The 26,943-nt window shown below is 42.9% G+C and overlaps 1 protein-coding gene across 6 annotated transcripts in view; it reads right to left on the bottom strand.

Moving 5' to 3' along the window:
• LOC130122649 (cGMP-dependent protein kinase 1) overlaps nt 1-26,943 on the bottom strand; it is a 137,056-nt gene that overhangs the window by 32,453 nt on the left and 77,660 nt on the right. For all 6 annotated transcript variants that reach the window (XR_008811254.1, XR_008811252.1, XR_008811253.1 and 3 more), the window contains exon 4: nt 10,656-10,761. Coding sequence is in view for 2 of the 6 variants with exons in the window: in XM_056291605.1 (XP_056147580.1) it covers nt 10,656-10,761 (106 nt within the window). In the remaining 4 variants the exon portion in view is untranslated. The remainder of the gene's footprint in view (nt 1-10,655; nt 10,762-26,943) is intronic.

Genomic DNA, 26,943 nt, shown 5'->3' with positions numbered 1-26,943 from the left:
CGAAAAAGGGGGGAAAATTTAAAAGAAAAAAGAAACAAAAACAAGTTTTTCCCAGGGCAACACGAACAACCTCTGAAGTGACCAAATACAACCAAAAAAATATAGCCGCAAGCGGCGATTAATGGGGTCCAAGCAGTATTGCAGCCGCTATGTGTCCGATCTGTTTCATATTTGGTTAATAACTAGATATGACAATGTCGGATTACTTAGGTCGCCTGTGTCCTAGACGATTACCATAATTTTTTAAAATGTCGTAACACTTCCATTGCTTCAGAAACATGTGCCAGAGTTTCCAAAACTGGACCAGACGGTGTCTGATTTCTTGCGTTCTAGCCGACTGCTGTAAAAAGAAAAAGTATGTCGTTATACCCAGGTGTCCTGGCGTGTGGTATGTAGAGTTGCAGAGCTTCCACACCAAATAAGTCAAAATAGCGGGCAAACTATATGACTGACATAGGTGGTCCCAATAGTAAAGTTGTTGAGCACATTGAGATGCATGGGTTGATTAAGTTTTGTGTTGATCTGACTTATGCTGTGGGAGTTATGGCCTTTTAAGCATGACCCTTTGTTATAGCGCCACCATCTGGCTGACATGGGTGATTTGTAGTGCCAGAGTATTGGGGGGCCGTATGAATCCACCTACCAAATTTGGTTGGTCTAGGACTTATGGTTGCTGAGCCTCAGACACTTTTAGCTGAGAAACCGCGCCCAAACTAATACAAGTCAAAATGGCGGGCAAACTATATGGCTGACATATGTGCTCTTATGAGCCATTTTCAAAGACGTGCACAATCAATCCATGTGGTCATTTACACAGAATGACCAGCCTCCCCAAGTCGCTCTGAAAGGAGTGTAGATGAAAAGGTACAGCGAGATTAAGTGACCACAATGCAAACATGATGCACATCTTGAAACTTGATTCTGGACTGTATTTTGCTGTAGGAAAGCACAGTATTTCTTACTGTGCTTTCCTACAACAAAGCTTGACTACCTGTGACAAGCTGCATTAACCATTTCTCTTGTAATAGCTGGTCTGAAATCTGGTGCATCAGTGGGAAGATAGGTGTCTGTTCCAAGCCTGATAGCCAGAGGCACCTGCTTTATCTAAACCTGGGAGGTAAGAGCATAGAGCAATATCTCACTGGCCTTAAAAGTGTCCTTTTAACTGTGATAAAAATTTTAGAAAGCAATGTGCCTGGGGACTACAAAGAAAGCACCTCATGAACTAGGTTTCTAACTCTCTTCAAAAACTATCACTTTATATTGCCCATGTGGTTATATTTGAGGTTGGATTTCACAAAAACACCATCAATAGAAATGCAAGATGCACTGTATCACCTTTAATGTGTTGATAAAAATCAGCAAATCAAGTGTTTCTGATGTCAGATTGCTTTTATGGATTGTCAGTTCGAAAATCTCGCAGTCAACAGGCATATTAGGGTAACAGAGGGTTAGGGTGTGGAGAATCGTGCTAAGTTTTACGACCGACTAGCTAAACTTTATTGATCCATGCCAACCGCATGTTATTGCGGACTTATTCGCCGTGGGTTTTTTTTATTGTGTAAGAAATACACACTCTTCAAGGCCGAACCCAGGTGTGCCATGCGTGATAGTTGTGCTGTCATGGCACTATTTTATAAGAGTACAGAGTGCATTGATATGTTTCAAGTAAGGAGTTCCAGTCGAGGGAGGAGTAACGGTTTTTAATCAGTTTGTGGCTCCATGTTGATGCACCGCATTAGTCAATAAATTCTCCACAGACAGCCGATGTTGTGTGTTTGTAATACTACACGGTTACATGGCCTACTTTCACTAGACAATGATCCTGTATTGTTCCATCTGCAACAAAGTCGCGCAATAGTTGTGTTTCACAATGACAGTTTTCTTGTCCGTGAGTATTAGGAAAAAGGTAAGAGAAGAAGAATCTGCACAAACACAGTTCTCATCTGTCATACAGCAGGGCTGCCAACATTTGGAAATAGTCTGAAATTATAGTGTGAGTGAGCAGGGTAGGGGGGATTGCAGTTTCACATTTTTCATGACTTGACTTGGAAGTGGCACAACAGCAAAAAAACAAAAAAACAAAAAAATAAAAAAACAAAACAAAAAAAAACAAAAACAAAAAAACAAAACAACAAAAACCCAACAAAAAAATCTAATTTAACATGTGCCTTTCCATCTTGGTAAGGACCATGTGACCAGCAGGTTTCGTGATAGTTTACAAGCCAATCCTGATTTCAAGTACATGCTCTGTTTCAGCCTTTTCTTTTTCTTTTGAAGGGGGGGCTCATTCTTCAATGGCCAAAAATAAAAGGAGCCACTTTGGATAGCATTCTAAAAATAAGAGCATGCCAATTTAATGTAAAGTCCAGTCTGGTTAAACACTTATCAAAACAAAATGGAAGGCTATTAGCTTACATTATCTACAACTTCTATTCATTCTTTCAAAAGAAAAGCTCTATAAGAGTCCTGTGCCCAAAGAGAAACTCTTAACTCCTCTTCTTGGAAGACCATTAAACAAGGCAACAAAGGGGCGCCTACATAGCCAAATCTTTAGATTGCATACCACGTGACTACATCGGCACCGGTTTGAATCCAGCCGGCGACCTTTGTTGCATGTCATCCTCTCTCTCTCTCCCGCTCTCTCCTGCTCTCTCGCTCTCTCTCACGCTGTCCCTCTCCTCCCCCGTTTTTCCTGTCTATCTACGTACAATGTTGCTGTCAATAAAAGCAGAAATGCCAAAAAATTATTCAAAAGCAACATGGTGGTAAATTAACAACACCATGATTCATCAACATTAGCTTTACACATTATGTTTTGTCATTAGTTAGCTAGCTAATAGTATTACTGTTAGTAATTTGAAGATTCAAATGCTTTTGTCAAAGAAATTCAAATGTATTCTACAATACAAACTAATTTATTTGAAACAATGACACAAAAAAAATCAAACAATTCAAATGATCTAATTCTAATAATCCAACCGAGCCACTGAGGATGCACAAGCCAGTGCATTCTTAGTGCCGGTCCCAAGCCCAGATAAAAGGGGAGGGTTGCGTCAGGTAGGGCATCTGGTGTAAAACCTTTGCCAAATCAAATATGCGGATCATAAATCAGATTTCCATACTGGATCAGTCGAGGCCCAGGTTACCAATGAACGCCACTGGTACTGTTGGCCAGCAAGGTGCCGGTGGAAACTATGCTACTGTTGGGCGAAGGAGAAGGAGAGGGGGAAGGCATGTCCAGAGGCAGTGGGAAAGCAGGAAGGGTAGGAGTGTGAAGGTGAGAGTCGGAACTCTGAATGTTCGCACTACGACTAGTAAAGGGAGAGAGCTGCCTGAAATGATGGGGAGAAGGAAGGTAGATGTACTGTGTGCAAGAGACCAGGTGGAAGGGGACTAAGGCCAGGAGTATCTGACATGGGCTCAAACTCTTCTAACATGGTGCGGATGGGAGGAGAAAAGGGGTAGCGTAACCCTGAGGGAAGAGTATGTCAAGAGTGTGCTGGAGGTGAAGTGTCAGACAGAGTGATGAGTATGAAGCTGAAAATTGAAAGCGTGACAATGAATGTTATCCGCGCATACGCCCCGCAAGTTGGGTCTGAGATAGAAGAGAAAGAAGAATTCTGGAGTAAGTTGGATGAAATAGTAGAGAGTGTACCGCAGGAGGGTGGTGATTGGAGCGGACTTCAATGGGCATGTTGGTGAAGGGAACAGAAGTGATGAGAAGATGATGGGTAGGTATGGTGTCAAGGAGAGGAATGTGGAAGGACAGATGGTGGTGAATTTTGGAAAAAGGATGGAAATGGCTGTGGTGAATACATATTTCAAGAAGAGGGTGACATATAAGAGTGGAGAAAGGTGCACACAGGTGGACTATATTTTTCTTATGCAGGAGGCGTGATCTGAAAGAGACTGGAGACTGCAAGGTGGTGACAGGGAAGAATGTAGCTAGGCAGCATTGGTAGGATGACTTTGGAGGTCAAGAAGAGGAAGAAAGTAAAGGCAGAGCCAAGGATCAAATGGTGGAAGTTGAAGAAGGAAAACTGTTGTGTGGAGTTCAGGGAACAGTTAAGACAGGCACTGGGTAGTAGTTAAGACTTGCCAGATGGCTGGGCAACCACTTCAGAAATAGTGAGGGAGACAGCTTGGAAGGTACTTGGTGTGTCATCTGGACACAGGAAGGAAGACAAGGAGACTTATTGTTGGAATGACGAAGAGGTTGGCAAAGAAGAAGTGGAATAGTCAGAGAGGTGATCAGTTGCTTTCAAAACCCAAAACCGACTGCACCAAAAATTCATCCACCCCAAGGATCAGGCCCCTCGGCACAAACAGACCAAAACAGTGTACGCTGTTAAGTGCTGGGAGGATTGCTGTCACTTGTACGTCGGGGAAACCAAACAGATACTGGCGAACAGGATGGCACAACAAAGAAGAGCTAATGCATCAGGCCGTGGCCTACACCCATCTACAGGCCAGTGGCAACTCTTTCAAGGAAGAGGATATGTACATCCTTGATAGGGAGGAAGGCTGGTTTGAGCGAGGAGTCAAAGAGTTCATCAATATGAAGAGGGAATGGCCATTCCTGAACCGAGGGGGGAGGAGTGGCTTAAAGTACTTCTGTCACCATCTTACAATGCTGTGATTGCAACTACTCTCCAATCCTCTGTGACTAGTACGCATTGCCATTATAACTCTAGTTAATGGTCATGGCAATTTGCATATAAAACCAATCGTTGGTTCAGTCGTTATGCAACTGTGCTGTTTATAAGGGTGGGGATACCTGCAGTCAGTTGAGACTGAAGAAGTCACTTAGATGAGTGATGAAACGTTTCTCCCAATAAACGTTATGTCCAGATGAACTAATTCAACTTTCTGTGACCAGAGAGATGAAGAAAGTAGAAAGGAGTACAAGGAGATGTGGCGTAAAGTGAAGAGAGAGGTGGCAAAGGCAAAGGAAAATGTGTACAGTGAGATGTATGAGAGGTTAGACACAAGGAAGGAGAAAATGATTTGTACCAATTGGCTTGACAGAAGGACTCAGCTGGGAAGGCTGTGCAGCAGGTTAGAGTGATGAAGGATAGAGATGGAAATGTGCTGATAAGTGATGAGAGTGTGTGGAAGGAGTACTTTGAGGGGCTGGTGAATGAAGAAAATGAGAGCGAAAGAAGGTTGGGTGATATGGGGGATCGTGAATCAGGAAGAATGGTGGATTAACAAGAAGGAAGTGAGGGCAGCTATGAAGAGGACAAAAGAAAGGTGGTTGGTCTAGATCAGTGGTTCTCAACCTTTTTGGGGTCCTGGACCCCCTGCGTATTTTTGATCTACCCTGAGGACCCCTCCACCTGATCTTGGGGGAGGGGGGGTTGCAATTTGATAGAAACAGTAGAAACTGCATTTTAAATTGCATTATAGCATTTATTCACTCTTTGGGGCAAAAATAAGAGCTTTCGGTTGTAACTTAGATATAGTTAACAAAACAGAATTCTTATGCAGTAACTTTCAGATATATGTAACAAAACAGAATATGTATTCAGTAACTTTCAGATCTATGTAACAAAACAGAATATGTATTCAGTAACTTTCAGATATATGTAACAACAGAATTTTTATGCAGTAACTTTTAACAATGCAAACGGGAGCGAGATCTCTTATTAAAATACAATAAATTACACTTGTGAAACAGATGTAATTAGAGAAAAAAGTCCTGTTACCCTTTATAGTTTAGGTAGATAAAGGTCTCAGTCACATTTGAGTAAAATAATCCTATTTCTATAAATGTCATAGGATCTTTTTTTTAAAAGATATTTTATTTTCACGGACCCCTTGCAATTACACCACGGACCACTAGGGGTCCGCGGACCCCCGGTTGAGAAACACTGGTCTAGATGACATACCTGTGGAGGCAGGGATGTTTAGGAGAGATGGCAGTGGTGTTTTTAACTCGATTGTGTAACAAACTCTTGGAAAGTGAGAGGATGCCTAAGGAGTGGAGAAGAGGTAAACCGGTACCGATTTTCAAGAGCAAGGGTGATGTGCAGAACTGTAGTAACTACAGAGGTATAAAGTTGATCAGCCACAGCATGAAGATATGGGAAACAGTAGTGGAAGCTAGGTTAAGAGGAGAGGTGTTGATTCTTGAGCAGCAGTATGGTTTCATGTCATGAAAGAGCACCACAGATGCGATATTTGCTTTGAGAATGTTGATTGAGAAGTATAGAGAAGGCCAGAAGGAGTTACATTGTGTCTTTGTAGATTTAAAGAAAGCATATGACAGGTGTGGTATTGTATGAGGAAGTCGGAAGTGGCAGAGAAGTATGTAGGAGTGGTGCAGGATATGTACGAGGCCAGTGGTGAAGTGTGCGGTAGGAATGACAGATGGGTTCAAGGCGGAGGTGGGATTACATTAAGGATCGGCTTTGAGCACTTTCTTGTTTGCAATAGTGATAGGCAGGTTGACGGACGAGATCAGGCAGGAGTCTCCGTAGACTATGATGTTCACGGGTGACATTGTGATCTGTAGTGCGAGTAGGGAGTAGGTTGAGGAGAGCCTGGAAAGGTGGAGGTATGCACTGGAGAGAAGAGGAATGAAAGTGAGTAGGAGCAAGGTGGAATACATATGCGTGAACAAGAGGGAGGACAGCGGAATGGTGAGGATGCAAGGAATAGAGGTGATAAAGGTGTATGAGTTTAAATAATTGGGGTCAACTGTTCAAAGTAATGGGGAGTGCGGAAGAGAGGTGAAGAAGAGAGTGCAGGCAGGGTGGAGTGGGTGGAGAAGAATGTCAAGCGTGATTAGCGATAAAGGGGTACCAGCAAGTGTTAAAGGGAAGGTTTAAAAGATGGTAGTGAGATCAGCTATGCTGTATGGTTTGGAGATGGTGGCACTGACGAAACAACAGGAGGCAGAGCTGGAGGTGGCAGAGTTGAAGATGCTAAGATTTTCGCTGGGAGTGATGAAGGAAGACAGGATTAGGAACGAAATGCAAAGGACAGGAAGAGATGGAAACGGATGATCCTCTGCGGTGACCCCTAATGGGAGCAGTCAAAAGTAGCAGTAGTAGTAGTAATTCTAATAATCAATTTCTCACAAAATAACTGCTCAGTCTTTGATAACATGTTTAACCAGATTGGATATTAAATTGAATTGACAAACAAATATCAAACAATTCAAATAATGTTATTCTAATGATCTATTTTCTCAAAAAAAAAATTAAGATAAAGTTGATAGGTACCTGTACAGTGATTGACAGGTATGCGGTGAACCAAATGTCACTTTGACAATGGGAAGACATGACTCCCTTCCGAGGTTTGCTGTTTTATGCGTGATCATGCAGATGTCATTCAGGTATATGGTGCAGTTTTTGGAGGCTTTAAATAAATAAATGATCGATTCGGCATGAGATTGTAAGATTTTGGTTGTTTTTGTCAGTCTCACACTCAATTCATGAGAGCTGGTAGCCATGATAGTCTGATTTCTCTCATAAAATAATTTTTCCAACAGTGTACCCCCTCCACAAATGTTCCACAATACTCATGTATGAATCTCCAGTAGATAAAGGGGCAACGCTTTACAATACTGTGCACAACATCCTGAGTAGTTACCAGGGAATGAGTAGGGAATAAATCAGTAATGATTTGTTTGTTAACAAATACTCAACAAGTAGATGACGATACGTTACTGAACAATAGACTGTTAGATATCACATTTATGAGCCAGTATGTAATGATAAGTTCCTGGATTTCTGAAAATCTGCCCACTTACTTTATGAATTGTTCCTTATTTACTACTACTCCGGTGCTAAATAGCATTAAACCAATAACAAATCATTAATTCCTTGTTACCTCTATTTTACTTACTTTTTTGTGCCCCCTCAAGTAAAGTAGAGCATCTTTCCTCGTAACCACTCAGTACAAAGCAATATTGTACTTGAGGGGGCATAAGGAAATAATGATTTGTTATTGGTTACATGCCAATTAGCATTGGACAAGAAATTAATCAGGAGCAATTCATTATGTGGTCATGATCATCTCTTCATTATGCAGATTAACAGATATCCTGGAACTAATCATCAGATACGGGTTCATTAACATGGGATCTATAGTCTCTTCCAAGGTAAAGTATCATTATAGCACACAATTCAGAGTAATTCAGGAACTACTTGTAAACCGTTTGTTAACAAACAGTTCATTCCTGATTTATTTGTCACTGGTTCCTTGGCAACAATTCAGAATGTTGTGATCATTATTGTAAAGTGCTACCGGAGGGCTCAAGCGGACACCCTATGTTTTCTGTGATCTGATTATTGTTAGAACTACATCTTTTTAATTAAAGCCTGTTGCTGGCAAATATGATTTTCAGGGATATAAATATCTACACATATCGTGTCTTGACAAATGTAGTTCCAAGTAAATACTTCTAACCTGGCCCTCACACCACACACAAAAACAACACACCAAGCAATATTCACAACTCAAATATTGTAAGATGCACCAAACAGGAATAGTTTATTTTCATTTTCGACTGGGGGAGAAATGATTAATGGTATGTGTTGGATGGCTAAGGGAGAGCTACTGAGGTGAGAACTACGATACATGCCACATGGCCAGTTTAAGTGATAAAAGTGAATTTTTATGTGAAAGGCACTCACTCAAAATGCATTCAGCCTCAGACAGGAAGATGGGGATGATTTACTTTCTTTATCTGGTCGCAGTTGCAGTTCTTGCAACATATGTCTCAATGTTTCCAATACAGTAGCAAGGTATAGAGGACTGAGGTGGCTTTATCTCGACTGACCTGTCAATGTCATAGTACTGCTGTACAGTGTCCGGGCCACCTCCCATTACAGTAAAAGTCTGACAAGCTTCCTGATTACTGCATCGTCCCCCTGCACGTCAACAGCTTTGTCAAACGGTGACAGAGCCTGATGAAAATCTCAGTGATTCATGAGACTTCTGTCCAAGAGTAATGAACCAAAATCATGGAGCACGCCTGCACGCAAACACACACACATATAAAGTTATCGTAGAAACAGAAAGTCTGTGTGAGAAATACATGTAGGGGTGTCCGGGTGCCATAGCCGTCTATTCCGTTGCCTACCAACACAGGGATCGCTGGTTAAAATCCCCATGTTACCTCCGGCTTGGTCGGGCATCCCTACAGACACAATTGGCTGTGTCTGTGGGTGGGAAGCCGGATGTGGGTATGTGTCCTGGCCGCTGCACTAGCACCTCCTCTGGTCGGTCGGGGCACCTGTTAAGGGGGGAGGGGGAACTGGGGGATATAGCGTGATCCTCCCATGCGCTGCGTCCCCCTGGCAAAACTCCTCACTGTCAGGTGAAAAGAACTGGCTGGCGACTCCACACATATCAGAGGAGGCATGTGGTAGTCTGCAGCCCTCCCTGGATTAGCAGAGATGACTAGGGAGATTGGGGTAGTTGGCCAGATACAATCGGGGAGAAAAAGGGGGAGGGAAAATCCCCCCCCCCAAAAAAAACATGTAGACAGATAAGATATAGCAAAACAAAAAACAAAAAAACGGCCATACTGTACGACTGTACAGTGTGATACTAAATAGCAGTATATGTATGCTTAATTGTCATATAATTACAAGAAGGAAAGCACTGCACTGGCTAATGTTCTCCTCAACTCACCTCACCTCAATCTCACCGATAAGTGGACAACATTGTGTGCGACACGTTATTCGGAGCACATGTGATCTAATTTCCATAATTATCTTGTCAGGGAGAGAAGGGGGTAACTAAGAGCTGGAGGTATCTACTGAGAGACAGAAGGTGATGGGAGAGTACACTGTGGTTGTAAAATTGTCACTCCTGCTTTAACGAGCTCCTCTTTTATCCCACGCTCTGTGACGATGAAACAATATGAGCCCATTGGCCTTTAATGTGATAATACGCTTCCCCTGCCTTCATCTCCTCTCCTCTATAAGCCTTTATGCTAATAGCTTTATAAGAGAGAAGTGAGGAGGGAGAGGGTGACAGGATATTTTCTCACTAGTGTGACAAGACACTTAACGGACACATAAGGAATTGAAGCATTATAAGTACAACATGGCTTTCTGGCTGTAATGAGTGGCTCAGAATGCGAGTGAGAAAAGCAGACACCTGCTGAGCTAATTTTGTCCATTACATCAAGTCTTGGTCCACACCATTTGTCTGTATCGGTGTCATTGTAAAATGACTTGTTTTTAGGGCGTCTGGGTGGCATGGCAGTCTATTCCGTTGCCTACCAACATCGTGATTGCCAGTTCGAATCCCCGTGTTACCTCCGACTTGGCTGGGTGTCCCTACAGATACAATTGGCCACGTCTGATGTGGATATGTGTTCTGGTCACTGCACTAGCAGCTCCTCTGGTCGGTCAGGGTGCCTGTTCTGGGGAGAGGGGGAACTGGGGGGAATGGTGGGATCCTCCCACGCGCTACATCCCCCTGGCGAAACTCCTCACTGTCAGATGAAAAGAAGCGGCCGGTGACTCCACATGTATCAGGGGAGACGTGGTAGTCTTTAGCCCTTCCCCGGATCGGCAGAGGGGGTGCAGCAGTGACCGGGACAGCTTGGAAGAGTGGGGTAATTGGCCAAGTACAATTGGGGAGAAAAAGCGAGAAAAATCCCCCCCCAAAAAAGACTAGTTGCTCACCTTTTCAGAAACTCCATATACTCTGTGTGTTTGATGAGGCCCGTCCTCATCATGATTGTCTGGAAGCATTGTCGGTCGATGGCCCAGAGCTTGACGTTCGTAAGGGCTGGAAAGAGAGAGGAAAAGGAACAAGTGCTTTCATGAAGAGAGGTCTGAGTATCACAGCATGGCTGACAAGATATAATCATATCCATTTTTGTTTGTTTTCTTCTATTAATGTTTTTGGGCAGCAGGAGGCAGGGCACAACCCCCCCCCCCCCACACACACACACACACAACAAACATATCTGTCAAAGTATTCTTGAGCAAGACACAACCAATATCCTGCAGCACCTTACAGACCCTGTGGTTGACAACGGGGAGCTAAGGAGAATTTCTTCCACGGGGTAGTTATCAAATAGATAAGTGGGTGTAGTGCCACAACCTTACTCACACATGTGCCACAGTTCATCTGAACGAGGCGTGATTCCATAAATAGTTTTATGAACATGGAACTCCTTTGAGATGTCACAATTTTATGAACTCCAGATTGCAGTGAATATTGCACAGTCTCTCGTATAGTCAGGTACATGAAAGCCTCTTGGATACGACTCCATTCTTTTGGCTGCAATGGCACAGGTTGTGGAGAGTGATGTGAAAAAACAGGAGGAGCAACGGTACAGTTTGACCCAAAACATCTGTTTGGGAGATGCCCTCAGGGACACCCTCCAGTTGCAATGACAGGTAGTTAAGTTACGCACTCATCAGAAGCCAACCTAATCGGATGAAATAGTTAACGTGTGTTGATTTGCCTGATGTTATTATGATTTGGTCTCATTCTCCATATTGGGCATTTATCAGAAATTATTATAAATCTCATAGTCACACAATGAATTCCCCAATGAACAAATCTTTTACCCTTCTGCAAGCCAAGACTTTGCCAGTTCTTTAAAACAGGGACAAGCCACAGGAGAGATAGCCTCATTAGACATCCTGACAATGTTCTAGGTTAGATAGGCTTTCTGTTGAAACAGTCACTTTTATCCACATATGTGGGGAGGGCACAAGTGGATACACACAGATACGCACAGACACACAGCCATAAGCAAAAAATATACACAGAATGTACACATCCATACATCAATACACATGCTCATGTCTGAATATACAAACAAGCACAAATATACACCGGCATACAGATACACAAAGTGAAAAACACGACATGCACATAAATACAATGCATGCCTGCCCATACAGATAGATGAGCAGATATATGGCAATACATGGGCACATGCAGAAAGCTGTAACTGTACATTGCTGTGGGCATAGTTTTTTTGTTTTTTTTGTTTTGTGATTTTACTTTGATAAGTTTGCTGTCTTTTTGATCCGTGATCTTCCTGACCTCTTTGTATGCTGAGATTAAAAGGCAAATCTAAATCCAACACAGCCTCATCTAGAATAGTCAGTCAGCAAGCTTATTTCTACTGACACGGCGAAGCAAAGCGGTGGGAAGAAATTGCTCCAATTTACATGCCGTGGAACCCCATAAGCTGCTGTACATAGAGAAAGGTCTAGAACAAAATCATATGGAGTTATTTAGAAGTCTGGCCTAATTCAACCCTAAAGCCACGCGAGTGGGTGGATAGATGTCATCGCCCACCAAGCAATGTGAAACAGTGTCATGGGAGAGCGTGTGAGTGTGGGTCACTGGGAAATAAGATATGTAAGAGCCTGCAGCACACAGCAGTGGGTAAACGTTGTTTGGAGACTTGACTAAATTGCTGCGAGACCCTGGGAGCTAGTTAAACATGAAGTTTGCGTAATTGAACGGCTTAATGATGCGAGTGTGTATACCTTGACTTTGAAAGCTTACTGGATGCACAAACTTAGAGCACCCCCAGGTAGTGCTACAGGAAAAAGCAGGAAGGCAGCATGTGAAAGGATTGTAGGAATGGAGCAGCATGGTCCCTGGAGGATTTTATGTAATACAGAAATGTAATTTTGCAACATGCATATACAAAAAAAAAAAAATAGATGGATGTAGTCCAGTGTTAATTCTGCCAGAAATCTGAGAATGTAATTGGTATTGTGACTACGTCTGTTTGCTTTGACTGCAGTTTCTTTCTATCTATCTATCTATCCATCCACTCATCCATCCATCCATCTACTTAGTCACCCCTTTGGAACTGATATGCCCATATCCATCCATCCATCCATCCATCCATCCATCCATCCATCCATCCATCGAATTAGTCACCCCTTTGGAACTGATATGCCCGTGCTATACCTAATGTACCAACAACAAACAAATATTCCATTACTTTCAGTTGTGCCCTGTTTTCTTCTCCTCAGTGCAGTGGTTGTAATCCACTGCCCTGCCCCTTTCCTTTGCTCAGTAGTTCAGAAGAGCAGCTCAATTGGTTTGTTGATTGTGATTACAGCCCAGCACATGTTTAATTGTCAGGAATCAGATGAGAGAGGGTGCGAGAGAGGCTTTGTGTCAAAGCCCTGACACGATCCTTGCAGACACTTCCTCACATGACGAATGCGAGGCTCACCAGCAAGGGAGGACATGACAAGGCATGCATACAAAGGATTACACAGTCACTCATTCTGCTGAGCTTTAATGCATCCTGACTGAATTTCATCACCCTTATTTAGATCAATTATTCAGTGTGTCGGGGGGGGGTATATTTGGTTATTGCTCACTGAATTATGTCACATAAACAAATGCCAAAAAATAAAATTTAGCGGCAGCGTTTTCTCCAGATTCTCTATGAATCACTTTTCACTCAGGGAGACGATGGTAGCCAAAATGAATATATCAAAATATCTGCTTTGACATGGAAAAATAAATAAATAAAAAGATTATACAAACATCTACTTAGCTTTTTTCATCTAAAAAAAAGTTAAATGCATAATAAGCAAATCATATTTTATTGCTACATTTCTGTCTGTTGTCTTTTCTGCATTGACTGTGAATGAAGTTTACTCCATTTTCACTGAAAAACCATCTGTACCTCTGCTGTAATGATTCAGAGCAAGTTTGCTTGCCATCCTCATTCCCTTCAAGGAGACATTTAAAACCACGTTTTAACAGTTCTTTGAGAAATATTATACCCCGGTCTTAAAGAGTCAAGCGAGGGAATCTCATGTTCTGCCATTGGATGGGAATTTGTTCAAGACTAGCTGGATATAACAAATCACTTTACCACAAAGCTCACTGTGCTGCTCTGTGTAAATGTATTTGAATGAAGAAGGCACTGAAATGAAGAATTTAGAGCAGGAAAGCTATGCTGCTTTTCAATGGGGATCAGTGCTGATGTATATTTGAACACCAAATATTGAAACCAGAGTCAGAGCTGGTAGTTTGGTATATTTCTGTTTCTCTCCTTCCCTTTGCCCGTCCATCCGTCTGTCTGTTTCTTTGCTCTCTTACCTCCCTGCCATTGTTATAACCCCCACTTGCCCTGAGCGATCCATTTCACATCGCAATGGCTGCAATTAAATGACTGCCGCATGGACAGGCAAATGTGCTTGGAAACACTGGAAATTTTAATCAACATTTGGCTCTGTGATGTAGGTTTGAAGCTACGGTGGTTATGAGGAACTGCTAGACTGTGAATTATCATTTAGTACTTGTATATAATTAACCTTAGGTTAGACAGCCCTGACAGAAAGGGTGCTGTCTCCAAACAAATTAGTGTGTTCACCCACCATGAGAATTTTCACTCCAGAATATCGTTATTTAGTTATTGAGTTAGGGAGTTTCAGTATAATTTTATTTAAATTATGAAAAGTGCTCCCACCTTCAGTCTGTCACTTGACTTCTCCCACAACTTAATTTTTTTGGGGCGGGGGTTTTCCCCCCTTTTCCCCCCAATTGTATCCAGCCAATTACCCCACTCTTCCGAGCCGCCCGTCACTGCTCCACCCCCTCTGCCGATCCGGGGAGGGCTGCAGACTACCACATGCCTCCTCTGATACATGCCGAGTCGCTAGCTGTGTCTTTTCACCCGACAGTGAGGAGTTTCACCAGGGGGACGCAGTGCGTGGGAGGATCACGCTATTCTCCTCCAGTTCTCCCTCCCCTCCAAACAGGCGCCCTGACCGACCAGAGGAGGCGCTAGTGCAGCAACCAGGACACATACCCACATCCAGCTTCCCACTTGCAGACACGGCCAATTGTGTCTGTAGGGACGCCTGACCAAGCCAGAGGTAACACAGGGATTCGAACCAGCAATCCCCGTGTTGGTAGGCAATGGAATAGACCACTATGCTACCCGGACGCCCCACAACTTCATTTCTGTCATATCCATTCCCCCTTTCTCACCAACGCCCACTTCTGTCCTTTTTTATATTGTCTTATAGAACCTTCCTGTCAGTCATTCACACATACAGTGCATCCTGAAAGTATTCACACCCCTTCACTTTCCCCACATTTTGTTATGTTACAGCCTTATTCCAAAATGTATTAACTTCCTTTTTTTTCTCATCAATCTACACACAATACCCCATAATGACAAAGTGAAAAAGGTTTTGTAGAAATTTTTGCAAATTTATTAAAAATAAAAAACTGAAATATTGCATGTACATAAGTATTCACACCCTTTGCTATGACACTCAAAATTGAGCTCAGGTTCATCGTGTTTCCACTGATCATCCTTGAGATGTTTCTACATCTTGATTGGAGTCCACCCGTAGTAAATTCAATTGATTGGACATGATTTGGAAAGGCACACACCTGTCTATACAAGGTCCCACTGTTGACAGTGCATGTCAGAGCAGAAACCAAGCCATGAAGTCAAAGGAATTGTCTGTGGACCTCCGAGACAGGATTGTATCGTGGCACAGATCTGGGGAAGGGTACAAAAAAATTCTACAGCTTTGAAGGTCCCGAAGAGCACAGTGGTCTCTATCATTCGTAAATGGAAGAAGTTTGGATCCACCAGGACTCTTCCTAGAGCTGGCCGCCCAGCCAAACTGAGCAATCGGGGGAGAAGGGCCTTGGTCAGGGAGGTGACCAAGAACCCGATGGTCACTCTGACAGAGCTCCAGCATTCCTCTGTGGAGATAGGAGACCCTTCCAGAAGGACAACCATCTCTGCAGCACTCCACCAATCAGGCCTTTATGGTAGAGTGGCCAGACGGAAGCCTCTGCTCAGGAAAAGGCACATGACAGCCCGCTTGGAGTTTGCCAGAAAGCACCTAAAGGACTCTCAGACCACGAGAAACAAGATTCTCTGGTCTGATGAAACCAAGATTGAACTCTTTGGCCTGAATGCCAAATGTCACATCTGGAGGAAACCAGGCACCTCTCATCACCTTGCTAATACCATCCCTACAGTGAAGCATGGTGGTGGCAGCATCACGCTGTGGGGATGTTTTTCAGCGGCAGGAACTGGGAGACTAGTCAGGATGGAGGGAAAGATGAATGGAGCAAAGTACAGAGAGATCCTTGATGAAAACCTGCTCCAGAGCGCTCAGGACCTCAGAATGGGGCGAAGGTTTACCTTTCAACACGACAACGACCCTAAGCACACAGCCAAGACAACCAGCCAGACTTGAACCCCATTGAACATCTCTGGAAAGACCTGAAAATAGCTGTGCAGCGACGCTCCCCATCTAACCTTACAGAGCTCGAGAGGATCTGCAGAGAAGAATGGGAGAAATACCCCAAATATAGGTGTGCCAAGCTTGTAGCTTCATACCCAAGAAGACTTGAGGCTGTAATCGCTGCCAAGGGTGCCTCAACCAAGTACTGAGTAAAGGGTGTGAATACTTATGTACATGCAATATTTCAGTTTTTTATTTTTAATAAATTTGCAAAAATTTCTACAAAACCTTTTTCGCTTTGTCATTATGGGGTATTGTATGTAGATTGATGAGAAAAAAAAGGAATTTAATCCATTTTGGAATAAGGCTATAACATAAAAAAATGTGGGGAAAGTGAAGGGATGCGAATACTTTACGGATGCACTGTATGTAGTTTGATTACATCTAGATGAGGTCTTTAGAGCATGAGGAAGCAGGACAGGACGGTTTGGCTAGACACGGCAGGACATCAAAACCAAGACAGCAGACTTCTTATTTGGATTTTATTGAGATTAAGGTTTTAGAAATATTCATCAATCGTTCGTACTTACAAGTGTATTCTTACACACCAGCGGAATTTTTTTAGCCCTGAAGTTTGTCTCAGAGGCCAGTGTATAACCTGGGTAACCCCTGAATTTAGACACCAAGTGGCTAACATTGATGTCTTTGCAAGCCTTGGTGATTGCTCATTGCAAGAGGTAGACATGTTAGGGGGAAGGAATTACAAACAATCATCAGGCTTTGCTTCTGACTGTCAGTCAATCTGGTGAGTTAACACATTTCCATGGGTGCATAAGAACAAATTTGTACATACGAAACATTGATGAATGAAGTCAAATAATTCTAACAACTCTAATTAAAAAATGCAGAAGAAGAAAATGATGAGGAGAAAGAAGATGAACACAAAGAAGAAAGGGAAGAGATATGTTTATTTGGCAATATCTGAATTTGTGTAAAATCATTTTAACCATTTTTTGTTCTGGGTACATTTGGTACAATAACCTCTTATATAAAGAGGTCATAAACCTTATTTATGTATTTATTTATTTATTTATTTATTTATACATTTTTTTAACTGAAAACTTGCTGGTATTTCTCTAGGATGTTAAAACTGACTACACAGCTACTTTGAGAGTGACAATCTATGCTCCCTTTCTGTTATGGGGGCTGACATTATATGGGGGCATCAAAAACACCGATACCCCATACTTTGTAGCTGTCACGTGGAGTCTAGTGAATAAGAATAAAATATGAGGCCAGCCGAAAGGTGACACACTGGCGTAAGCCAACTAAACTCTCCGGGCAGACTTGTGAGAAGCCGGGGCGTGGTCTTTATTGTACAGCACCGCCACCTTCACTTTAACCCACCCCACCATCACTGTCCTCTTCATCTCTAACCCTTTTTTATCCTTTTTCAAAAATGCTAGTGGGCAGAAGTTGACCAAAAACATGCGTTTAGTTTTCTAGACAATCCAATGTGAACTGTAGCTACGCTGTGCGTCTCAAATTAGCGGTAAAGCATGTGGACTTACAAAGCAGAAACCTTTAAATTGCAACTTTCACATCTCAGTGAATCGCAGCAAAAAGAAAAAAAAAGAAAAAGAAAAAAGAAAGCTTTCATCATAACTATCCCGCTCGTCACATGTGACTGACTGGCCCTAATCAGATGCAGTCTCCAGCTGCCAGTGGTAAGCCTACGTGGGAGAGAGGAGTCCATGGACTCGGTGCAGCAGCTGCTTGGGAAATATGAAGCCAAGTATCATCCCACCCGCCATCCACCCACCCTGCGTACCCATGTGCACCCTGCTGTAGAGCATGCAAGACAAGACACAATCCAACTTTTTTCCCCTCCTATCTCAGTCCTTATATCATTTTGATTTCAAGATTTATGAATAGCTATCTCAAAGCTAATTCCATATGATGTTGGCAGTAATGCAATCAGGGTTGGGTATTATTTGGAATATAGATGGGAAGTAATTCAATATTGTTATTCATTGTCTTTCAAACATTCCCAAATCCTCTGTGAATAGTACACATGGCTGTTGAAACCGTAGTTAATGGTCATGCCCATATTTGCATGTGAAACCGATCATTGTTTTCCTTTGTTATGCCACTGTATTGAATCAGAATCACAATACTTTATTTATCCCCGAGGGGAAATTGAGTTCTATTACAGACACTCAGGCTCCATTAACTAAAAACAAAACAAAACCAAAAAAACTAACAAGCTTCAAGATAAGAAAATAGAAACAGAAACAAACAGAAATAAAAGATAAATAAGAAATAGAAATAAGAACAAAATATATCAACAATCGTTGATATATTATTTATAAGGGTGGGGATACCTGCAGTCACTTTAGACTGAAGATGTCAGTTGAGTGATGAAACGTATCTGTCAATAAACGCTGTATCCAGATGAACTGATTCAACCTTCTTTGATTGAGGTCTGACATATATGAGAATTGTTTTTTTACAGAATTAGTGTTGGTTTGTTATACTTCACATTACCAAACAGTTCAATACTATCTATGAATCTGAGATATACTTTTTTTTTTCCCTTTTTCTCTCCAATTGTACCTGGCCAATTACACAACTCTTTCGAGCTGTCCCGGTCACTGCTCCACCCCCTCTGCCTATCTGGGGAGGGCTGCAGACCACCACGTCTCCGCCAATACATGTGTAGTCGCCAGCCGCTTCTTTTCACCTGACAGTGAGGAGTTTAATCAGGGGGGCGTAGCACGTGGCAGGATCACGCTATTCCCCCCAGTTCCCTCTCCCCCTGAACAGCTACCCTGACCGACCAGAGGAGGTGCTAGTGCAGCGACCAGGACACATACCCACATCCGGCTTCCCTCCCGCAGACACGGCCAATTGTCTGTAGAGATTCCCGACCAAGCCGGAGGCAACATGGGGATTCGAACCAAAGATCCCTGTGTCGGTGGGCAACGGAATAGACCGCTACCCGGATGCCCGAGATGGATTCTTTAATGTTATTTTTGCATATGCAATCAGATATTGTGATGAGTATCAATATTGTTTAAAATACCCTGTAATTATGATGGTACTATTTTCTATATCAAATCCTGTTTTCACACTATTTGCCTGTCTAAATGAAGGAGACTCAACAGTTGAGACGGAACGTAACCCCTTCATGACATGCACAATCACTGCACAAGATGGTTTGACTGATCAGTGCCTCTTCAGCCAAACACAACAAACAAATCAGTGAAATCACCTGTTGTGATGATTGGCTGGAAGGACAGCCTGCATACTCCCGGCACCCCATGACACGCAGTTACCCACGTCTGCTTTGGACAATCAGTTCCAGTCAGCCGTGTTGTCCACAGTCTACATGTTGTGTTGACAGACAACAGTGATGAAAACGCCCAGCAGTCCTGGCTGTAGAACTCTTTATACTTTTTTTTCTTTTTTTTTTAATGCTCATTGCATTTCACTTGTTTTATGAACGCAACCTGAACTTGGACTGATGCGAGGCTTGGTACCCTGCTAATTGCAACCCTGCAATTCATATTCTGATAAATCTGTCTGAGAAAGGCTACCGGAGAAGAAAACAGTTAAGCATTCTCCAGGCTCTTAAAGACATCATATATATAGGCATCCGGATAGCGTGGTGGTCTGTTCCGCTGCCTACCAACACAAGGATCACCGGTTCGAATCCCCGTGTAACCTCCAGCTTGGTCGGGCGTCCCTGCAGATAACAATTGGCCGTGTCTGCGGATGGGTAGCCGGATGTGGGTATGTGTCCTAGTTGCTGCACTAGCACCTCCTCTGGTCAGATGGGGCACCTGTTTGGGGGGGAGGGGGAACTGGGAGGAATAGTGTAATCCTCTACACTGACCTCTGAGACAAACTACAGGGCTAAAAAAATCCCACGGGTGTGTAAGAACACATTTGTAAGTACGAACGATTGATGAATGAGGCCTATTATTTCTAAAACCTTAATCTCAATAAAATCCAAATAAGAAGTCTGCTGTCTTGGTTTTAATGTCCTGCCATGCCTAGTCAAACCATCCTGTCCTGCTTCCTCATGCTCTAAAGACCTCATCTAGATGTAATAAAACTACATATGTGTGAATGACTGACAGGAAGGTTCCATAAGACAATATAAAAAAAGGACAGAAGTGGGCATTGATGAGAAAGGGGGAATGGATATGATAGAAATGAAGTTGTGGGGCATCTGGGTAGCATAGCGGTCTATTCCATTGTCTACCAACACAGAGATTGCTGGTTTGAATCCCTGTGTTACCTCTGGCTTGGTCGGGCGTCTCTACAGACCCAATTGGCCGTGTCTGCGGGTCAGAAGCCGGATGTGGGTATGTGTCCTGGTCGCTGTACTAGAACCTCCTCTGGTCGGTCAGGGCACCTGTTTGGGGGGAAGGGGGAACTGGGGGGGAATAGCATGATCCTCCCATGTGCTTTGTCCCCCTGGTGAAACTCCTCACTGTCAGGTGAAAAGAAGCGGCTGGCGACCCCACATGTATCAGAGGAGGCATGTGGTAGTCTGCAGCCCTCATTGGATTGGCAGAGGGGGTGGAGCAGTAACTGGGATGGCTCGGACGAGTGGGGTAATTGGCCGGATACAACTGGGAAGAAAATGGGGGGGGGGCATCATATATATGTAGTATAAATTTAAAAATGTGACATGCTGTTGAATATACATTTATAGGAGTAAACCCCTCACAGGCCAAAGCCAAGATGGTCTATTTTAGTTGGAAAGTGCCTGCCAGAGGTTGATTGAATAGGGACATTTCGAAGAGCTTGCTTTTAGCTTTCTCTGAGAGTCACCAGATAAAAACACCATTTAACACTCATCTCTGTAACGTTAACAAACTTCACTTCCAACCTTTATTCATCAATTACAGCTGAGCATGTTTGGAAGTTCACCGTAAACATTTGCACATTATGGAGGCAAGAGATTGGTCAATTTAAATTTGGCTGTCCATTATCCTGAAAGGACAGCGGTCCATCTCCGGTCAGCTCCTTTTGCATGTTTTGCAGATTTGCTAATGCTATTCATAACTGAGGCAAGGGACGTATCCCTTATGGTTTGTGCAAATAAAATAGACACTTCTAGCATGAAGATCTTAGCAGCTATGGCAGGGAACTGAGGGACAAAACCTAACAAATATCTTGTACAGATACCAAGCTTACAGTTGACTTCAGATTGCCAATTCGGTGGACTGCAGCATACTTTTCGATAGCATCTCCTGAAGTCATCATTGGAACAACTCAAGATGGGATGTACCCTGGGTTGAACCTGCTTACCCCTGAATTTCAACAGATGGACCAGTGGTGGTAACAAGGCAGACTTTATTGTTAGGAGCAAAACAGTTTACAGTCTACCTCACAAGTTTCAAATAACAAGATCTTTTGTTTACTTCAAGTTCGGAGTTGAAGCTTGCCTTTGTTATGAAACGAATTCAAATACGAGTTTGAACTACATTAAGAATATAAAAGACTATGCCTACAAACGACGGGGAATATAAATTGCTTGGCTTAGCAATTACAGCTGTTATGCAGTGACAAAAATGGTCATGCACAACTTTTGTTCATTCACTCACACAGCAGACAAATAAATACTGTATACTATATGTAGTCATGCATTGTGAACAGCCATTAGCATCAGCCACTATAGTGTAGGCGTGTGAGAGAAACAGATGGACAACATGTTTTCGGGCAAGCATGACATTTTACGCACTTTTTTTCCCCTAAGGGGCCATTTGCGTAAAAGTCTTCAGACATAGTAGTTATTATCCAGATATAGGTTTATACTTGGCGTAAATAAATTAATGAATGAGCAAGTGAGTAAACAGCAGGCAAAAATAAAAAAAGTTCTATATATAAGAACCTTTAATAAAGAATAGCAACCCTGTGTGCCGTAATCCATTTAGTGGAAATACATCAGGCCTTGCAATAAGATAGGTGGCGCCGCAGTCACCATCATGTTAACCACTCCACTCAACCCATATCCAAAAGCTTTGAAAGATATTGGACAGAAGATCCTTTCAGCACGAGAATGATCCATATTTAATGTGATTCCTGTACTGATAGACTCTCCATCTTAATAAAAAAGAGTTTGAATGTGTGTATCTGCATGTGCATGTGTGCGTGCCAAAAAAAAAATCATAGGTCAAGAGAGAAGGTAAATCTGGTGCAGCATCGCAGCCCTGTAAAAACCACCTCTGCTTGTTGCTATGGTTCCATTTCCCATTGCATCTGAGTATCTCTAACATATTACCTTGTCCGCATAAATTGTTTTCGCAGAGGTTTGCGAGATAAATGTTAATTCTTTGTTGTTTTCATCATTACAGAAAATCAGGGACACACCATTTGCCGTGGAGGAAATCTATTTGAATAACCCAATGAATTTCAGTCCGTGTGGCCGGACAAAATCAAATGGAGGAAATGAATTGCATTTGCTATTCATCAATAAATTAGTTATTCTCAGGGCCTTGGCCAAGGTTTTATCTCCCTCACAACTCCTGATATTGTTGAGTTTCTGGTCTAGTCAAATTTTACCTTGACATTCTGTCCAATCATTGATCTACATTCATATTCAGATGGAAGGAAAGAGTTACAAGATTAAATGTGAGAAACTCTCATCCAAATCTTGCCATGTGCTTGAGCTGATGGTGTCCAATTTTAATATTTCAGAAATCCTTTCCTTGTACCTGGGAAAGTTTTTGGGAATCTGAAAACATGAAATTGACCACCAAAGAGGGTTCACTTTAAACTCACTTGGTAAAAAAAGGAAGTACTTTTCTTTTCAGTCTCAATAACATGAATGAATATGAAGTCACTGCTGTATTTCAAACAGCATCGGTCTGTCAGCCGAGACTGATGCTGTGCTACCTGCTGAGACTAACAGGAACAACTATCAGATCTGTAGACCCAAAAATACCAAGCTGAGCCACAATGATGATTCCCCTCGTGCTTTGTTGGTGTTAGATGATGATGTGTGTGTGTGTGTGTGTGTGTGTGTGTGTGTGTGTGTGTGTGTGTGTGTGTGTGTGTGTGTGTGTGTGTGTGTGTGTGTGTGTGTGTGTGTGTGTGTGTGTGTGTGTGTGTACAATAAGAATATCAGTGTATGTGTCTGTGCCACTATAGCAATTACTTGTACTAGCCTCCTTACTCAGCAGAAGCTCTGCATTTAGCTGCAGGTCTGAAATATCATGTAGATATTCCTGATTACTAGAGAGACCGCATTAATAACTGTCCAAACACTGATAAAGCTTCCGACTGGTCAAAGGATTCTAACCAAGAAATTATAAACATCAAGACCGATAAGTCCTCTTTTTCTGTTAAAAGCTATCATGCAATCCTCTGAACAATCATGTTGTGTTCAATATGGGGATCGCCGGTTCAAATCCCCGTGTTACCTCCAGCTTGGTCGGGCATCCCTACAGACACAATTGGCCGTGTCTGCGGGAGGGAAGCCGGATGTGGGTATGTGTCCTGGTCACTGCACTAGCGCCTCCTCTGGTCGGTCAGGGTGCCTGTTTGGGGGGGAGGGGGAACTGGGGGGAATAGCAAGATCCTCCCATGTGCTATGTCCCCCTGGTGAAACTCCTCACTGTCAGGTGAAAAGAAGCGGCTGGCAACTCCACATGTATCGGAGGAGGTATGTGGTAGTCTGCAGCCCTCCCCGGATCGTCAGAGGGGGTGGAGCAGTGACCGGGACACTCGGAAGAGTGGAGTAATTGGCCATATAAAATTGGAGAGAAGGGGGGGGGGTCATGCTGTGTTTCAAATGTATATTTCGGGGGCAGGGAGGAGATGTTATTATTGCTCCGCTACATAATGCAGAGAGAGATGGGAGTTAACAGTGCGTTGAGTAAGGTATGAAGTATGTACTCCTCACTGTTATTTCTCTGCCACTTCAAGTCTACCAACTGTAGAGTGTTGCTCAACTCACACCAGAGGGAATAAATGCAGTTATTCTACCTCCTACTACCAACAGGATTCCATGCGGTTTGAAATTCCATTAAAATAGCATCAAGTCCAACATCCAAGAACACTGCATGAATGCATAAATGCCCACATATGCAGTGCAAATATTACGTAGAGAAATACCCTCATCTTTCATTCTCACATGACCTTTGATAACTGAGTTTATACTGTGACAAACGACATTTGAATATGTGCAGTACAAGGAAATTTTACAGCGAAAATTTAAAACACGCATACTGCAACCCTGTTTTTTTTTTTCCTCCATTTGTGCCAAGCTACAACTTCAGCAGCCCATGACCTTTTAGCTAAAGTGGCTTTACCCCAAGTAATAAAAGTCATGTAATGGAAATGTCTGATGGCCTCAAGTAGAGATGCAAAGAGGGAAATGACCCCAAAAAAACAGAGATAGCTAATATAATCCTCTAGTGACTTACAAGCTCCCTGAAATAGCTAACCCTCCAGTGGGATAAAATGCTTTGTTTCGTGTAATCGGTTTCTGTCCATCTTGACAGATACAGTTTTTATTACCATAAAAACATCCATAAAAGGCAGCTGTTTAAAAGGCACACCCACTGGGCTGTTCTCATACTGACTGTTTCTGCGACTGGAAATTGCTGGTGTGTAAAGACTTCCCTCTCGCTGTGAGTTAACCTATCGAGGCATCAAGAGACCCAGAAAAGCCTCTGGCTCCAAGTTCACCCCTGCTCCCTGACAGCGAAGCAGGATAACCACAGCAGCAGGGTCCCTCAATTCAGACTACACACTAACACTCGTACCAATCCAAACAAACATGCATGCATGTGCGCATGCACGCACGCACACACACACACGCACACACACGCACACACACGAAGAAAACAAGGGCTTGCAGCGCCATATATGTTAAGCACTACTATTACTGAGTCCAAGCAGGTAAGGATTTAATGAATTTGCATTCAGTAAGTACTCGCTGTGTTCTCTAAAGACCAGGTAAACTAGTTAGTGCTAGGATATTTTTTTCTACGGACCCAATGGAGGTACCTGTCCTCATTTCAGAGCTAAGTGCCATGTGCGCTTCACCACTTTCCAAAGCTGTAACAATATCAACTTTTGCTGAGGTGCACAGCTCATCAATGTCACTTCTAGTTCCACCAACCAATACAAATAAAGAAGCTGTGGGATATGAGAGAAATCAAAGCTAGATCTACTTTGACATATCAGAGAGGAAAAGCTAAAATGATTTAGCAAAACGGAATCAGTAAGTACCATTGACAAGGGAAACCCCTTGTTTATTTGACATTTTTATGCACGTATTATTACAATATGAACAACATTTTGTCATGAAACTAAAATCACACTCAGCTCCAGCAGTTTACATGGCGCTGTCCAAGCACTCATCACCAGTGCTGGTGCTGTTTCTTAGCAAATGTCTCTATGTTTTTAGTGGGCGAGAAGCTTATAAGAGTGTATTTCACTTCATTTTAAAGATGTCCAAGCAGTGTTGCCAACTCTTCTGCGAGGAAAGTAGCTTTTTAGCCCCCCCAAAAGATGCAGGAACTCGCTAGTTGAGAGCATGAACTAATTTGCATACTAATCTACGTTTGAAATGACATGGGAGAGAAGGGTCTACAGGGGTGGCCAACATGTCTTCCCCACCTTTTTTTCTCCCTAATTGTCAATTATACCTGTCCAATTACCCCACTCTTCCGAGCCCTCCCAGCCATTGTTCCACCCCCTCTAACGATCCAGGGACGGCTGCAGACTACCACATGCCTCCTCCGATACATGTGGAGTTGCCAGCCGCTTCTTTTCACCTGACAGTCAGGAGTTTCACCAAGGGGACGTAGCGCATGAGAGGGTCATACTATTCCCCCCAGTTCCCCCTCTCCCCTGAACAGGCGCCCTGACCGACCAGAGGAAGCGCTAGTGCAGCGACCAGGACATTTACCCACATATCGCTTCCCACCCACAGACACGGCCAATTGTGTCTGTAGGGACGCCCGACCAAACCAGAGGGAACACGGGGATTCGAACTGACGATCCCCAGGTTGCTAGGCAACAGAATAGACCGCAACAGTACCCGGACGCCCATGTTGTCATTTTTTAACCATTTATAAATCGGTCTGCGGCACTTTTGGGAGGGAAGGAAACAAAAAGTGACACTTAAGTTATTAACAAAAAGACTAGCCTAGATATTTAAATAAAACTATAGCCACCAGTCTAGATGATAAAACAAACCATTTGCATATTAATATGTCATTAAACCAGGCATTTTCTTTTTTTTTATTATTTTCTCGTAATTTGCCGTATAACTATATTACCCCTTTTGTGAACATTACTCAGTGGGGCAGATCAGTTTCTCTGCCACAGCCTGGACTACCACGGCCCTTTTAGCTGAGACTGACCCATGTCAACACAAGCATTTCCCCAAAGATCAGAATAGTCACTTATTTTGTCATCAGTGAATATTGGCTGATTCAATCACCAAGGGTGTCTGAAAAGTCACTGAATCCAGCAACAAAGCCAAGTCACCACGTTGGCCACAGTGGCTGCATGCTGGGTGTTCATAGTAGGAAAAATATTAAGATCCCTCTGAGAAGGAATTGCAAGGGGGTTGAGCACTGAAATTGTTTATTTTACGTTCACACTTGAAATTCTTTTTTGTTATTTATCTGTCTCCATTTTCAAGCCTTAAAAAATTTCACATCTCAAACAAAAAAATCAGTAAAAACAGCAAGACACACCAGAACAGTTTAACACAAGC

Source organism: Lampris incognitus, chromosome 13 (assembly GCF_029633865.1).
Source record: "Lampris incognitus isolate fLamInc1 chromosome 13, fLamInc1.hap2, whole genome shotgun sequence".
In the NCBI taxonomy this organism is placed as follows: domain Eukaryota; kingdom Metazoa; phylum Chordata; class Actinopteri; order Lampriformes; family Lampridae; genus Lampris; species Lampris incognitus.
Note: the sequence above shows the minus strand (reverse complement) of the source record. Positions and strands in the feature narration are given on the sequence as shown.